This window comes from Balaenoptera musculus, chromosome 16, assembly GCF_009873245.2.
Source record: "Balaenoptera musculus isolate JJ_BM4_2016_0621 chromosome 16, mBalMus1.pri.v3, whole genome shotgun sequence".
In the NCBI taxonomy this organism is placed as follows: Eukaryota; Metazoa; Chordata; class Mammalia; order Artiodactyla; family Balaenopteridae; genus Balaenoptera; species Balaenoptera musculus.
The window spans coordinates 18,942,111-18,958,318 of record NC_045800.1 but is presented as its reverse complement, the minus strand read 5'-3'; the positions used below and the strand labels follow the sequence as shown (position 1 = coordinate 18,958,318).

The window sequence follows — 16,208 nt, the reverse complement described above, 5'->3', positions numbered from 1 at the left end:
GACAGGCTGCCTAAAAACTTCCTGAGCCCACAGCTGCCTCTAGACACACCCCTTGCCATGGCCCTGCCCACCAGATGGCCAAGACCCAGCTCCACCCACCAGTGGGCAGGCACCAGTTCCTCCCACCAGGAAGCTTGGACAAGCCTCTAGACCAGCCTCACCCACAGGGGGCAGACACAAGAATCAAGAATACTAGAAGCTGGCAGCCTGCGGAACTCAGTCTGCAAACATAGAGATTTAGACAAAATGAGATGGCAGAGGAATATTTTCCAGACAAAGGAACAAGATAAAACTCCAGAAGAACAACTAAGTGAAGTGGAGACAGGCAATCTATCTGAGAAAGACTTCAGAGTAATCATCATAAAGATGATCCAAAAGAATGAATGCACAGCACAAGAAGTTACAGGAAATTTTTAACTAAGAATTAGAAATATAAAGAACAACCAAACAGAGTTGAAGAATACAATATTTGAAATGAAAAATACACTAGAAGGAATCAGTAGCAGAATAAATGAGGCAGAAGAGCAGAAAATGGAGCTGGAAGACAGAGTGGTGGAAATCACTGCTGTGGAACAGAATAAAGAAAAAGAATGAAAAGAATTGAGGACAGTTTAAGAGACCTCTGGGACAACATTAAATGTGCCAACATTCACATTACAGGGGTCCCAGAAGGAGAAGAGAGAGAGAAAGGGCCTGAGAAAATATTTGAAGAGATAATAGCTGAAAACTTCTCTAATATGGGAAAGGAAACAGTCACCGAAGTCCAGGAAGTGCAGAGAATCCCAGGCAGGATCAACATGATGAAACACATGGTAATCAAATTGACAAAAGTGAAAGACAAAGAAAATATTAAAAGCAACAAAGGAAAAGCAACAACTAACATACAAAGGAACCCCCATAAAGTTATCAGCTGATTTTTCAGCAGAAACTCTGCAGGCCAGAAGGGCATGGCATGGTATATTTAAAGTGATGAAAGGAAAAAACCTATAACCAAGAATATTCTACCCAACAAGGCTCTTGTTCAGATTTGATGGAGAAATCAAAAGCTTTACAGACAAGCAAAATCTAAAAGAATCCAGCACCACCAAACCAGCTTTACAACAAATGCTAAAGGAACTTCTCTAGGCAGAAAAGAAAAGACCACAAGTAGAAACAAGAAAATTACAAAATGGGAAAACTCCCCTTTAAAGGTAAACATACAGTAAAGGTAGGAAATCATCCACACACAAATATGATATCTAAACCAATAATCATGAGAGGAGGAGAGTACAAATGCAGGATATTTTAAATGCATTTGAAATTAAGACATCAGCAACTTAAAACAATCCTGTATATTTATAGACTGCTGTATCAAAACTTCATGGTAACCACAAACCAAAAATCTGTAATAGATACACACACAAATAAGAAAAAGCAATCCAAACAGAACGTTAGTCATCAAATCACAAGAGAACAAAAGAGGAAAGGAAGAAAAAAGGCCTACAAAAACAAATAGAAAACAATTAACAAAATGGCAATGAAAACATACATATCAATAATTACCTTAAATGTAAACAGATTAAACGCTCCAACCAAAAGCCACAGACTGGCTGAATGGATACAAAAACAAGACCCATATATATGTTGTCTACAAGAGACCCACTTCAGATCTAGAGACACATACAGACTGTAGTGTGGGGATGGAAAAAGGTGTTCTGTGCAAATAGAAATCAAAAGAAAGCTGGAGACAAAGAAGGACACTACCTAACGATCAAGGGATCAATCCAAGAAGATATAACAATTGTAAATATACATGCACCCAACACAGGAGCACCTCAGTATATAAGGCAAACGTTAACAGACATAAAAGGAGAAACTGACAGTAACACAATAATAATGGGTGACTTTAACAGCCCACTCGCATCAATGGACAGACAGCTAATCCAGACAGAAAATCAATGAGGAAACACAGGCCTTAAATGATGCATTAGACCAAATGGACTTAATTGATATTTATAGAGCATTCCATTGGACAGCAGCAGAATACACGTTCTTTTCAAGAGCACATGGAACATTCTCAAGGATGGATCACATGTGGACCACAAAGCAAGCCTTGGTAAATTGAAGAAAATTGAAATCATATCAACCATCTTTTCCAACCACAATATCCTGAGGTTAGCAGTCAACTACAAGGAAAAAAAATGCAAAAAGACACAAACACTTGGAGGCTAAACAATATGAAATGGGATTGTAACACTGATTTTGTGGTACTGTTCTGAAGAATGAAATTATGTGCTTGGCAGATCATAGGTACACACTAAATTATAGTTAACAAAAATAACTGATGTAAGTAATGTTCTGTTGCAAGAAAGCCAAGTTAACTAAAACATGCTGTCTTTGCAACTTGCTGGACAGAACATGCTGTGTTGCAACTTGCAACAGCCTGACAGAAGCTGGAATTTGTGGGATGTATTTGGGATGCAGAAGCATGAATATTGTACTGAGCTGTCAGTGACTATCAGAAGCCAGGCTGGGGAAGATAAAAAAATCGTTCCTGGGAAGGCACCAGACAGGTTGTCTTTAGTCTCTGTGGGGACTCACTAAGTCCAATAACCTTGGCCCAAACCTCGATGACTGTTGCCACAGAAACCAGCACATGTGCCCAGTGGGAGTTCATTTCTCAAAGCTTCCAGCCCATGCCAACAGAGCATGGCTCCAGAGGTGAGAGAGCTGCTCTTTATCCCTGAGTGAAGGTCCTGGCACCTGGCAAATAGTTCAATCAGCTCAATTTGTGAAGCCCTAGGAGCTCTGTCCCAGAGGAACCACAGGACCAAAAAATCCTGCCATGGTCGCCTTCCCATCTCTAAATGATCAACACTCACCTGAAAAAAGAAAATCCAAACATCATCATCTCAGATCAGTTGACAACCTGTAAGACATAATTTTCCAAGGAAAGCAAAGGGCCTGCATTTTTTTTAATACCATGCAGTGGTTTGCCCTGAAACAGTTTCTCACAGTTTCCTTTTCCCAGGAAACATCTATGTATCTCAGGGAACGCCCAGCTCTGTTCTTGGCTCTTCGGTTTTTACTTTCTTCTAGGGCACCCAGAAGCCCATCAGAGTTCCTCGTATAAATGGAAAGTGGCTTTTCACTTTACGATATGATAAAAATTGTATGAAATTCAATACGGGTTTTTCTTTTGCCTTTCCCACAAATTGTAAAAAATGGCTAAATCCATACTAAGGCAAGTTTAATTCCTTGGGTACTGAGTTTATATATCACATTTTTCAACTTGGGGAACAGTTTAAGAGCTGAGCCTTTATATCCCTCTAACAAAGGAAGAAGAAAGAGAAATGCTTTTGACCAAAGTGCTTTCTGCCCAGGTTTGACATCGGGTGGGCTGATGGCCAGCTGGGATGGCAGGGACTGGAGAAATTTAACCAGTAAGAAGATTGAAGGATAAGTACAGAACTGAATTTTTGAGTTAAAAAATGACTTCTTAGGCTATTATCCCGTGGTTTGCTGGAATTTCAGTTGTGCATCCATAGAAGATCTATAAAGTTTGGTATGTGCGCATCAGCACAGATACCGAGATGCTCTGAGAAACTTCTTTGATGGAGGGTACAAGACTGTAGACCCCTGAAACTTGAAGTCATAGCTCATGCGTTGACACTTTTCCTAATTAGCACCCCCTCCCAATAACAAGCTGTAGGGGTAGAGAAGAGTTAGTCCTAGAAAATTGTTTACAATATCTTTCTAATTTGAGACAAGTTAATTTTCTATAGATTCAGACTTTGAGCTTCATGTGCCTGAATTTGGGGGGGTGCCCATGCTCATTCAATAGTTCCAGCATTAAGTAAAGGTCAGTTCTGTACTTCCCTGAAGAGGGAGGTAACGTATAGTTGGGAGAAAGGTTCTCTGGGCCAATCTCTCAGGGACCTTCTGCAGCACCCAGGAGAACAGGTAGGTGGAGCCAGGTATGTGGTGGTCCCTCCCCCTCTGCCCTCCCTCAGAGCTTGTTGTCTCTCCAGGACAGTGGACCACATCCTTTGCTTCTAGGACAGAGGTTCTCAAATTTGAGAGGACATCAGAATCCCCGGGGGTGGGAAAAACTTGTCAACAATGCAGTTTTCCAGGTTCCCAGAGGTTTTAATTCAGTTGATCTGAGGTGGACACAGCTTGTTGTAAGTATTAAAAAATGACATCATTAAAAACTAATATTACTATGTACTTTGTGCATTATGTGTCCTTCCACATATGTAAGTACATACATATGCTTTATCATACATAATTAATTCACAATTATACATATCAGGTATTATCTATCCCATGTGTATAAGCATTTACATCAGCCTATTGATGTTACATAACACATTATATAGTCCAATTCACATTAGATTCCAGTCCCTACGAATATTCAAACATATAAGAGGAGATAAGTCGTAACAAGGTGAGCATCCTGGAAAATGTGATGAATCAAAGTGTAGCTTAAAGAAAAGCACCTAGTTTATGCCCACGAGATTTCATACTGCATGAACACTCGGTGCTAAAACTACCCCACCAAACTCAACTATCATAAGTAAATAAAACACTCATCCAACATCTAAAGTACAGGAGATAAGAGAGAAGACAGGGTGGTGGAGCAGAAGACCTGGAGCTCACCTTCTCCTGCACGAACACCAGAATCACAGCTAACTGCTGAACAGCCATCAGTAACAGAGACTGGACGCAGGGAACTATACTCAATAACCTATAACGGAAGGGAAAGTAAAAATAATATATATATTTATATATTTATATTTATATATATGTATATATTATATTTATATTTTTATATTTATATATATATATGTATAACTGAATCACTTTGCTGTACACCTAAACTAACACAACATTGTAAATCAACTATATTTCAATCAAAATTAAAAACAATAAAGTATAGGAGATAGAAATTTAAATCAGGGGCTATAGATAAGGTACCATAAGGGAATGATGAAAAAATCATTAAAAGTACCAAAAAGCAAAGTTTACCTCTTTTAGCTTTTGCATAATGGTTTAACTAGAAAACTTTAACATAGAGAACTTAAGTTAAATAATCTGAAATCAGATGAGTTATTTATGAACAGTTTACAGGAACAAACTCATCTATATGGCAAAACAGTAGGAAGATTTATGAGTAGAGGTGACAAACCTAACAAGCCTGGTGATAGCTGGTTGTCCAGAAAAGAATTTTAGTTCAACTTGAAATATTACTTTAAAAACATAACTTTTAACGTAATTGTAAAAGTTATGCAAAAAAGGTACAGCTTTTAGTTACGGGATACAAATTTCCCTAGAGAGTAAGCATTAACAATACCCTAGTTGGCTTAAAGGCAGCCACCAATTAAGAAAGCATTCAAGGTCAACCACACATTCATCTTAATACTAACAGTAAACAAACCAACTCCTAATTTAATACTGGACTAATCTATTAATTAATAGAAGTACAATAATACTGTCAATATGAGTAACAAGAAATGTCTCTCCTTGCATAAGCTTACATCAGAACGGATAACCTACTGATAGTTAACATTAAGATAAACCTAAACACGGGACTTCCCTGGTGGTCCAGTGGTTAATAATCTACCTTCCAAGCAAGGGATGCAGGTTCAATCCCTGGTCGGGGAACTACGATCCCACATGCCGTGGGGCAACTACGGAGCCTGCGTACCACAACTAGAGAGCCTGCCAGCCGCAACTATTGAGGCTGCATGCTAAATAAATAAATAATAAATAAATAAACCTAAACAAATACCTAATTATTTATTAAAACATTTGTTAACCCAACACAGGCACACATTTAAGGAGAGATTAACAAAAGTAAAAGGAACTAGGCAATCACAAACCCTGCCTGTTTATTAAAAACATTACTTGTAGCACTTCTAGTATTAGAGGCACTGCCTGCCCAGTGACATGTGTTTAATAGTCAGGGTATTCAGAGTGTGCAAAGGTAGCATAATCATTTTTTCTCTAAATAAGGACTTGTGTGATTGGTCACACAAGGGTTTTCCTGTGTCTTTTAATCAGTGAAATTGACCTTGCCCTGAAGAGGTGGGAATAACGTAAGATGAGCGGACCCTATGGAGCTTTAGTTAATTAATTAATCCAAAAAAATAATAACTGAACTTTAAGGGATAACATAGCTTTTAATGGATTAACAATTTTGGTGGGGGTGACCCTGGAGAGTAAAACCACCTTTGAGTGATTAAAACTTAGACCAACTAGTCAAAATGCTTTACACCTATTGACCTAAAACATTGATCAACAGAACAAGTTATCCCAGGGATAACAGCATAATCCTATTCTAGAGTTCATATTGATAATAGGGTTTACGAACTTGATGCTGGATCAGGACATCCCAATGGTATAACTGCTATTAATGGTTTGTTTGTTCAACAATTAAAGTCCTACGTGATCTGAGCTCAGACTGGAGTAATCCCAGTTGATTTCTATCTATTATAGATTTCTCCCAGTATGAGAGGACAAGACAAATAAGGCCTACTTTACAAAATGTCTTCAAACTAAATGATTATATAATCTACATTCAATTAATTTATACATACCCTACTGTAGAACAGTGTCTGTTAGGGTGACAGAGCATGGTAACTGCATAAAACTTAAACCTTTATCTACAGTGGTTCAAGTCCTCTTCCTAAGAATATGTTTATAATCAACGTTCTTTCACTAATTACCCAATTTCACTCACCACAGCATTCCTAACTTTAACTGAATGGAAAATCCTAGGCTATCTGCAAATCCAGAAAGGGCCAAACAACATCAGCCTCTATGGATTATTACAACCCATCACTGATGCAAATTATTTATTAAAGAACCACTACAACCATCAATCTCATCAATTTATATGTTTACTATTGCACCAATGCTAGCCTTAACCCTGGCTGTCACATTATGAATTCCTCTTAACACACCTTATCCACTAATTAATATGAACCTAGGCACACTGTTTATACTAGCTATATCAAGCCTAGCCGTTTATTCCATCCTCTGCTCTGAATGAGCTTCAGATTCAAAATATGCATTAATCGGAGCTCTATGGGCAGTAGCACAGACAATCTCATATGAAGTAACATTAGCAATTATTCTGTTATTATTCCTACAGATAAATGGATCATTTATAGTTTCAACAGTAATTATTACACAAGAACACCTGACTATTTTTCACATCCTGACCCCTAGCCAGAAATTGTTTTATCTCTACCCTAGCAGAAACCAGCAGAGCCCCACTGGATTTAACAGAAGGAGAATTAAAACTTGTATTCAGCTTCTGTGTAGAAAATGTAACAGGCCCATTCACCCTATTCTTTCTAGCAGAATATGTCAATATCATTATAGTAAGTATTTTCACAACCATCTATTTTTAGGAGCATTTCACAATCCCTACATGCCAGAATTATATACAGCCAATGTCATCATTAAAACACTCCTGTTTTGATTACTGTGGCTTTATAGCACAGTCTGAAGTCAGGGAGCCTGATTCCTGCAGCTTTGTTTTTCTTTCTCAAGATTGCTTTTGCTATTTGGGGTTCTTTGTATTACCAGACAAATTTTAAGAATTTTTTGCTCTAGCTCTGCAAAAAATGCCATTGGTAATTTGATAGGGATTGCATTGAATCTGTAGATTGCCTTGGGTAGTATAGTCATTTTGACAATAAACTTAAAAGCTTTTGCACAGCAAAGGAAACCATAAACAAAACGAAAAGACAACCCACAGAATGGGAGAAAATATTTGCCAATGAGGGATTAATCTCCAAAATATACAAGCAGCTCAATATAAAAAAAAACAAACAACCCAATAAAAAAATGGGCAGAAGACCTAAATAGACATTTCTCCAAAGAAGACATACAGATGACCAAGAGCATGTGAGAAAATGCTGAACATCGCTAATTATTAGAGAAATGCAAGTCAAAACTACAATGAGGTATCACCTAACACCCAGTCAATGGCCATCATCAAAATGTCTACAAACAGTAAATGCTGGAGAAGGTGTGGAGAAAAGGAAACCATCCTACACTGTTGGTGGGAATGTAAATTGGTACAGGCAATTTACATTTTTTATGGAAAACAGTATGGAAGTTCCTTAAAAAACTAAAAATAGAGCTACCATATGATCCTGCAATCCCATTCCTTGGCATATATCTGGAGAAAGCCATAATTCGAAAAGATACATGCACCCCAACCTTCAATGCAGCACCATTTACAATAGCCAAGACATGGAATCAACCTAAATGTCCACTGACAGATGAACGGATAGAGAAGATGTGGTATATATATACAATGGAATATTACTCAGCCATTAAAAAGAATGAAATAATGCCATTTGCAGCAACATGGATGAACCCAGAGATGATCACACTAAGTGAAGTAAGTCAGAGAAAGATAAATATCATATGATATCACATATATGTGGAATCTTAAGATACAAATGAACTTATTTACAAAACAAACAGACTCACAGACATAGAAAACAAACTTACAGTTACCAAAGGGGAAGGGGGGGAGGATAAATTAGGAGTCTGAGATTAACATATAGCCACTACTTTATATAACATAGATAGCCAACAAGGACCTACTGTATAGCACAGGGAACTCTACTCAATACTCTGTAATAACCTATATGGGAAAAGAATCTGAAAAAGAATAGGTATACCCTGGTGGCACAGTGGTTGAGAATCTGCCTGCCAATGCAGGGGACACGGGTTCGAGCCCTGGTCTGGGAAGATCCCACATGCCGCGGAGCAACTAGGCCCGTGAGCCACAACTACTGAGCCTGCGCGTCTGGAGCCTGTGCTCCGCAACAAGAGAGGCTGCAACAGTGAGAGGCCCGCGCACCGCGATGAAGAGTGGCCCCCGCTTGCCACAACTAGAGAAAGCCCTCGCACAGAAACGAAGACCCAACACAGCCAAAAATAAATAAATAATTAAAAAAAAAAAAAGAATAGGTATACGTATAACTGAATCACTTTGCTGTACACCTGAAACACAACACTGTAAATCAACTATACTCCAATACAAAATAAAAATTTTTTAAATAAAAATAATTAAAACAAACCAAAAAAACACTCCTAACAGTCTCCTTTCTATGAGTTCAAACATCCTATCCACAATTTTGATATGATCAACTTACTTATCTCTTATAAAAAATTTTTTTTTTACCACTAATACTAGCCCTATCTATATGAGAGGTTTCTCTACCTGTCATCACATCAGGCATCCCACCACAAACATAAGAAACATGTCTTACAAAAGAGTTACTTTGATAGAGTAAATAATAGAGGTTTAAACCCTCTTATTCCTAGAATCGTACGAATTGAACCTACCCTTCAGAATTTTACTTTCTTCATACTACCACATTATAGTACATTTTATAGTAAGGTCTGCTAAGTAAGCTATCAGGGCCACACCCCAAGAATGTTGGTTTATATCCTTCCAGTACTAATAAGGCCTATTGTTTTTACTTTCATTCTGCTGACCGTCATCTCAGGAACCATAGTTGTAGTAACAAGCTCACACTGGTTAATGTTATCCCCATTCTAATAAAAAAATTAACCCATAAGCTACAGAAACATCCAACAAATATTTTCTAAAACAACCCACTGCACCAATACTACTATAATGGCTATAATTATTAATCCAATATACTATGGTCAATGAACATTACAAAAATCTTTAATCCAAAGCATCCACCATCCTAATAATAGCCCTTGTCACAAAATTAGGGCTTTCCCCATTTCACTTCTGAGTGCCTGAAGTAACACAAGGCGTTCCATGAACAGCAGGCCTGATGCTAGTAACATGACAAACTTGCACCCCTATCAGTTTTATACCAACTCTCACCATCCATAACCCTAAACATACTATTAATCATAGCTATATTATGAATCATAATTGGAGGCTGAGAGGGACTCAACCAAACTCAACTACAAAAATTATAGCCTGTTCATTCATCAATGGCCCATATAGGATGAATAACTGCTATTATAATGTATAATTCAACCACAGAAATTCTAAACATACTAATTTATATCATAACAACACTATCTTCTTACCATTTATGGCCAGCTTATGTACCAGAAACTATCATTATCACACACATGAAAGAAAACAGTTTTCATCACAATCCTTATCCTCACCATTAAAGGATCATTAGGAGGTCTCCCACCACTATCAAGGTTTTTACCCAAGTGAATAATTACTAAGAGATAAAAAAACTATAACATTCTACCAACACTAACAGCCATCAGAGCACTACTTAACATGTATTTCTACATGCAGCTGACGTACTCCACATCACCAACTATATTCCCTTCAATAAACAACACAAAAATAAAATGACAATTCAAACATACAAAACAAATAACCTTCCTATCATTACTAATTGTAATATCCACACTATTACTACCTGTAACACATTTCTATCAGTGCTGGGCTAGGAATTTAGGTTAGTTTAGACCAAGAGCTTTCAAAACCATAAGCAAGTATAATTTACTTAATTCCTGAAAATAAGTATTGCAAGACTCTATCCTACATCAATTGAATGCAAATAAAACATTTTAATTAAGCTAAATCCTCACTAGATTGATGGGCTTCCATCCCACGAAATCTTAGTTAACAGGGAAACACTGTAGTCACCTGGCTTCAATCTATTGAATACTTCTCCCACCTTGCAAAAAAAAAAAAAAAAAGATGGGAGAAGCACAGGCAGAATTGAAGCTGCTTCTTTGAATTTGCAATTCAATTTGTTGATTGAACACAGGGCTTGGCAAAAAGGGGTCTCAATCTCTTTCTTTAGATTTATAGTCTAATGCTAACTCAGTCATTTTACTTATGTTCATAAACTGCTGATCATTTTCAACAAAGCACAAAGATATCGGCACTTTATATTTACTATTTGGTGCTTGAGCTGGAATAGTAGGCAACACCTTAAGTCTATTAATCCATGTTGAGCTATGCTAACCTGGAGTGCTACTTGGAGATGACCAAATCTGTAATGTAGCCATAACAGCCCCTGCATTTGTAATAATTTTCTGTATAGTTGTACCCATTATGATTGGAGGGTTCAGAAATTGACTTGTCCCACTAATAACTGGGGCACCTGATATAGCATTTCCCTGAAAAGTAAGAGAAGCTTTTGACTACTTCCCCCATCATTCTTACTCCTACTCCTATCATCAACAGTAGAAGCTGGTTCTGGTACTGGTTGAAGTGTATATCCACTTCTAGCCAGCAGTCTGGCCCACACAGGAGCCTCTGTTGACCTAACCATTTTCTCCTTACGTTTAGCAGATGTCTCTTCAATTCTTGGTGCTATTAATTTTATCACTATGACAACTACAAATTGGCACTTGCCATCTACCTCTACAAGGATTAAATTATGAGCTGCAGCAGCTGGTGACCTTTAATATCTGAAAGGAGTTCAGGGTGAAGATCAGGAATGAGGCACTCTATGCCCTGGGAAAAACTGGCAGAACAGGTCTTCAGATAGTTAGATATTTTCAGGAGAAGATTTTATGAGCCCAATTCTTGCATCTCCTCGTATTTAGAAAAGCACTAAAATCCTTCATGGGTGACTTCGCTCCTCGTGACTAGCACAATCCTTCTGCAAAAAAATATGTGCCTGATTGCATGTACTCCCCCTGCACCAAAATCACATATATACTGACCTTCCCCCTACCTCTCTGGAGCGGTTTCTCAGAGCTATCTAAAATGCTGTCTCCCCGGCTACAGTCCTCATTTTGCCCCAAGATAAAACTTCACACACAACTCTCACGTTGTGCGTTTTTTTCAGTCAACAACTATAATCTTTACTATAAAACAGCAGACATATCTCAATACCAAACACCATTATTTGTTTGATCTGCCCTAATTCTAGCCACGTTACTATCATTATCACTCTCAGTTCTAGCAGCCGAAATTACCATATTGTTAACAGAAAGAAATATAAACACTATTTTCTTTGGCCCTGCAGGAGGAGACCCAATCCTATACCAACACCTATTTTGATTCTTTGGTCACCCTGAAGTCTGTTACTTGTAGCCTACCAGGATTTGGAATAATCTCACATATTACATACTATTTAGGACAAAAAGAGCCTTTTGCATATATGGGAATAGTGTGAGTCATGTCCATTGGCTTTTTAGGACTTATCTTGTGGATCCATCATATGTTTACAGTAGGGATAGATGTCAACCCATGAACATACTTCACATCAGCTAAAGTAATTATTTCTATCCCGACAGGAGTGAAAGTATTTATCTGATTAGCAACTCTTCATGGAGGTAATATTACATGATCTCCCACTCTATTATGTATGAGCTTTGGGCTTTTTCTTTTTACAGTAGGTTGTGTGACAGGAATGGTCTTAGCTAATTCATCCCTGGACATTGTCCTCCATGGTACATACTACGAAGTAGCACACTTCCATTATGTAATGTCAATGGGAGCAGTGTTCACTATTTTTTTTGGGGGGGGGGTTCACTATTTATTTATGACAAACATTCCACACCCAGGTTCCTCTCTAGGCAGAAGTTCTCTGAGATGATGCCATCTGCCTTGGCCAGTTGGAGAGTGGAGTCATCTGACTCACCCATACTGCGAATGGTCCCGCAGATAGCGTAGGTTTTAAACTGGCCATTGAACCTGCCTGTCACCTTGTCAACCTCAGCCACGTTCATCTGGATGGACGCATGGTCCTTGGCGCCGATGACGCGGTTGCCGGCGGAGCATTTCCGCAGCATGTACAGGCCCCCAAGCTCGCCGGCATCGTTCTGCATGTTGAGGGAGCGTCTGGTGGCACCACGATGAGCGTGAGCACAGATAAAAAAAGCAGCAGTGTTCACTATTATAGGAGGCTTCATGCACTGATTTCCACTCTTCTCAGGTTATACACTTAACATGAGCAAAAATTCCCTTCATCGTTATATTTGTAGTAGTAAATATGATCTTCTTCCCGCAGCACTTTCTTGGCCTTTCAGGGTTGTCACTACATTACTCCAACTACGCTGATGCACACACACATGAAATCCTTCATCTATAGGCTCATTCATCTCATCAACAGCAGTAATGCTAATAATCTTTATAATTTGAGAAGCTCTTGCATTCCAATGAGACGTCTCAGTAGAGTAACAACTACTAACCTAGAATGGTAACATGGATGCTGTCCACCATATCCTATGTTTGAAGATCCTACTTATGTAAATTTAAAATAAGGAAGGAAGGAATCGAATTCTTTTCAACCAGTTTCAAGCCAACACCATGACAGTTATGTCTTTCTCAATAAATGAGATAAAAATAAGTTATGTAACTTCATCAAAGTTAAATCATAGGCAAAAATCTTGTATATCACTATGGCACATCCATTTCAACTAGGCTCTCAAGGTGCAACGTTACCTGTCATGGAAGAACTTTTACATTTTCATGATCAACATTAATAACCATTTTTAAAACAGAACTTAACTAATATTGACAACTAAGCTGACGCATACACGTACACTAGATGCACAAGACAATTTGAACCATTTACCAGTCATCATTATAATTGCCCTGTCATCACTACGAATTCTTTTCATGATACATGAAATCAATAACCCTTCCCTAACCGTAAAAACTATGGGCCATCAATGATTCTGAAGCTATGAATACACAGATTATGAAGATTTTAATTTTGACTCCTCTACAATTCCCACATCAGATCTAAAACCAGGAGAATTATGACTGATAGAAGTCAACAACCAAGTAGTATAGACCTAGTCATCGAATATTAGTTTCAACTGAAAATGTTTTACACTCATGAGCTATACCTTCTTTAGGCCTAAAAACAGCTGTTATCCCAGGGCGCCTAAATTAAAGAACTCTAATCTCGACAGGACCAGGCCTATGCTGTGGACAATAATCAGGAGAAGTTGTTTTCCTGTGTTCAAAGACAGGACAGAGGGAGACGGCTGAGACGTGGGGTGAATTCAGAGCCCATGGTGGATGTGCTCTCCAAGCTCCAGGATAGCAATGGGGCCTCTGGGGCCCCAGGCCACCCGCCACACCCTCCTGAGCGGGATCTTGGGAACATTCCATGTCGGTGATGAGGTGGTCCGAGCACTAGTCATGGCCCTGATGCTGTGTCCTATGAGGGCCCCATGCGCTTGGGATCATGCCCCACACTGTGGGTCTGCCCTGTAGGGTCCTTCCTGCCGCAGGAGCAGAGACCACCCAGCAAGCAGCCCCCTCCCCAACAGGCAGGAAGAGGGCAGGGGAGCAGGGCACCAGAGGAATCTCACTCAGACACCAGCATCCCAGGGGTGCCAGCGGGGACAGCCATGACACAGATGAGGCACAGCTCAAGGGATGGGACCAGAGGGCCCCACAGGCGACTGGTCAGGTCCCAGCTCATCTGTGCCCCGGACACCCTGTCCCTAAATGCAGATTCTTCAGATGCAAACAGGCAGACCTTCAGACTGAAAGCCAGCTCTTCCAAAATGACCCATCAGCAAACACTGCAGGATTCCACTCAAATGGGGGCCCTAGAGTCAACAACTCATGGACCGAAGTGGACGGTGGTGCTGGGGCGGCAGGAGGGGGTGGGCAGTGAGACTTTCATGGTTGTGGAGTTTCAGTTTTACAAGATGAAAAGTTCTAGGGAAGGTGGTGATGGCTCCACAACAAGGTGAATGTACCTGATGCCTTGGAAATGTGCACTTAAAATGGTGACAGTGGTAAAGGGTGTGTGATGTGTGTTTTATTTCAGTTAAAATAAATTTTTAAAGTGATGTCTTGTTAATTGAGATTCCAGTTTGACTCCCCTTTACACAAATGTGTGAGGCCCAAGCACCATCCTCCACCTCTGGGGCCACCATTGTACCCTCACGTGGCACGTGGAGGGACCATTCTTAGGGGCCTAGTCTGTGCTACCTGAGCTGTGTCTAGGGGAACCCAGACAGCGGTGATCTCCATGGTTTAGACATGATATATGATATGCTGTGATATTAATATGATGCCACCAAGGGCTGTCACTCAGCAGAACACGGAGCAGCAACCCGCTCAAAGGTACCTGTTTCCCTATGAACGTGACAAGATTAAGAGAAGAAAAGGGTCCATAGGTTAATCAGGGCAACACCCTCAATTAAGCTGTTAGAAATCTCAGAAGGGACGAGACACACTGCGGGCAAAGAGCAGATATGGGGTCTCCCGCTGCACACGAGACTGACCCATACAGATGGGGTGAGACCCACACAATCCCCAGACCCCACACCTGGGGACACCACAACACAGTCTCCAGGGTGACCTCACCTCCCCAGATCCTGCACCTGGGTCACACGTCTGCACTCACCAGGGTGACCCCACCTCATCGGACCCCACACCTTGGGGTCACAGGTCCCCTTGGTCAGGACACCATGGCTGTGCTGGCTGGGCCCCCAACGTGGGAAGGAGCTGGGTCCCCGGGCCCTCCTGGGACTGCAGAAAGAAGTGTAGGATCCATCTCCTCCCCCCAAGCCAGTCCCAGAGAAGTCAGTCCCCCCCTCTTTTCATTTGGGTTCCATGTGATTTTCATGTTTTTAAAACTTTCATGCTAAAGTTGAACACACTACCTTGGTTTGGCCAGGCTCGGCCCTTGCCTCTCTCTCTGAGGTGTTGAGAAAACTCATGAGACAGCAGCACTGAAAGAGGAGGGGCAGGTCCAGACTCTGCTGAGCAGAGATGGTCGGCTGGAAGGCGATCACAGGGGCATGTCTCATCTGCTGCCCATCCGCCTTAAGCCATGATCCAGGTGCCCAGCAATCAACTCACCAGGTAACGCTGCCTCTCTCCTCACCCTGTGCCTGCTGGTGAACTGGAATAATTACCACAGAGCCCACCTGAGGAGTCTCCATGAGCCCCAGGTAAGGTGAACCTCACAGGGGTAAGGACCAAGGCCCTTAGCACAGCACTGACCCCGGGGAGGGCCATGAACCACACTCAGAGCAGAGGCTGTTACCCAGACAAGCCCGCCTCAGCTCCAGACCCCAGAAATCGGAGCACTGACATTCAGACACAGGCACAGAGCTTCCCAGAACTGAGGCCAGGCCTGGTGTCTACCTAGAGCTCCACATCCCCCCTGAGGCTCCCAGGGCTGAGGCCAGGCCTTGTCTCTACCCAGGTCTCCACGTCAGCCCTGAGGCTCCCAGGACTGAGGCCAGGCCTT

General features: G+C 40.6%; 1 protein-coding gene across 1 annotated transcript; it reads right to left on the bottom strand.

Moving 5' to 3' along the window:
- Nucleotides 1-12,522: 12,522 nt before the first annotated feature.
- Nucleotides 12,523-12,839, bottom strand: LOC118882900 (40S ribosomal protein S21-like). The gene has a single exon (XM_036829275.1). It carries the CDS (start codon nt 12,808-12,810, stop codon nt 12,523-12,525), a length of 288 nt encoding a protein of 95 aa, XP_036685170.1. The 5' UTR covers nt 12,811-12,839.
- Between the last annotated feature and the right edge of the window lie 3,369 nt (nt 12,840-16,208).

Bases quoted from the DNA above. Each gene is read 5' to 3' on its own strand.
- LOC118882900 (XM_036829275.1), bottom strand. From the start codon at position 12,810: ATGCAGAACGATGCCGGCGAGCTTGGGGGCCTGTACATGCTGCGGAAA.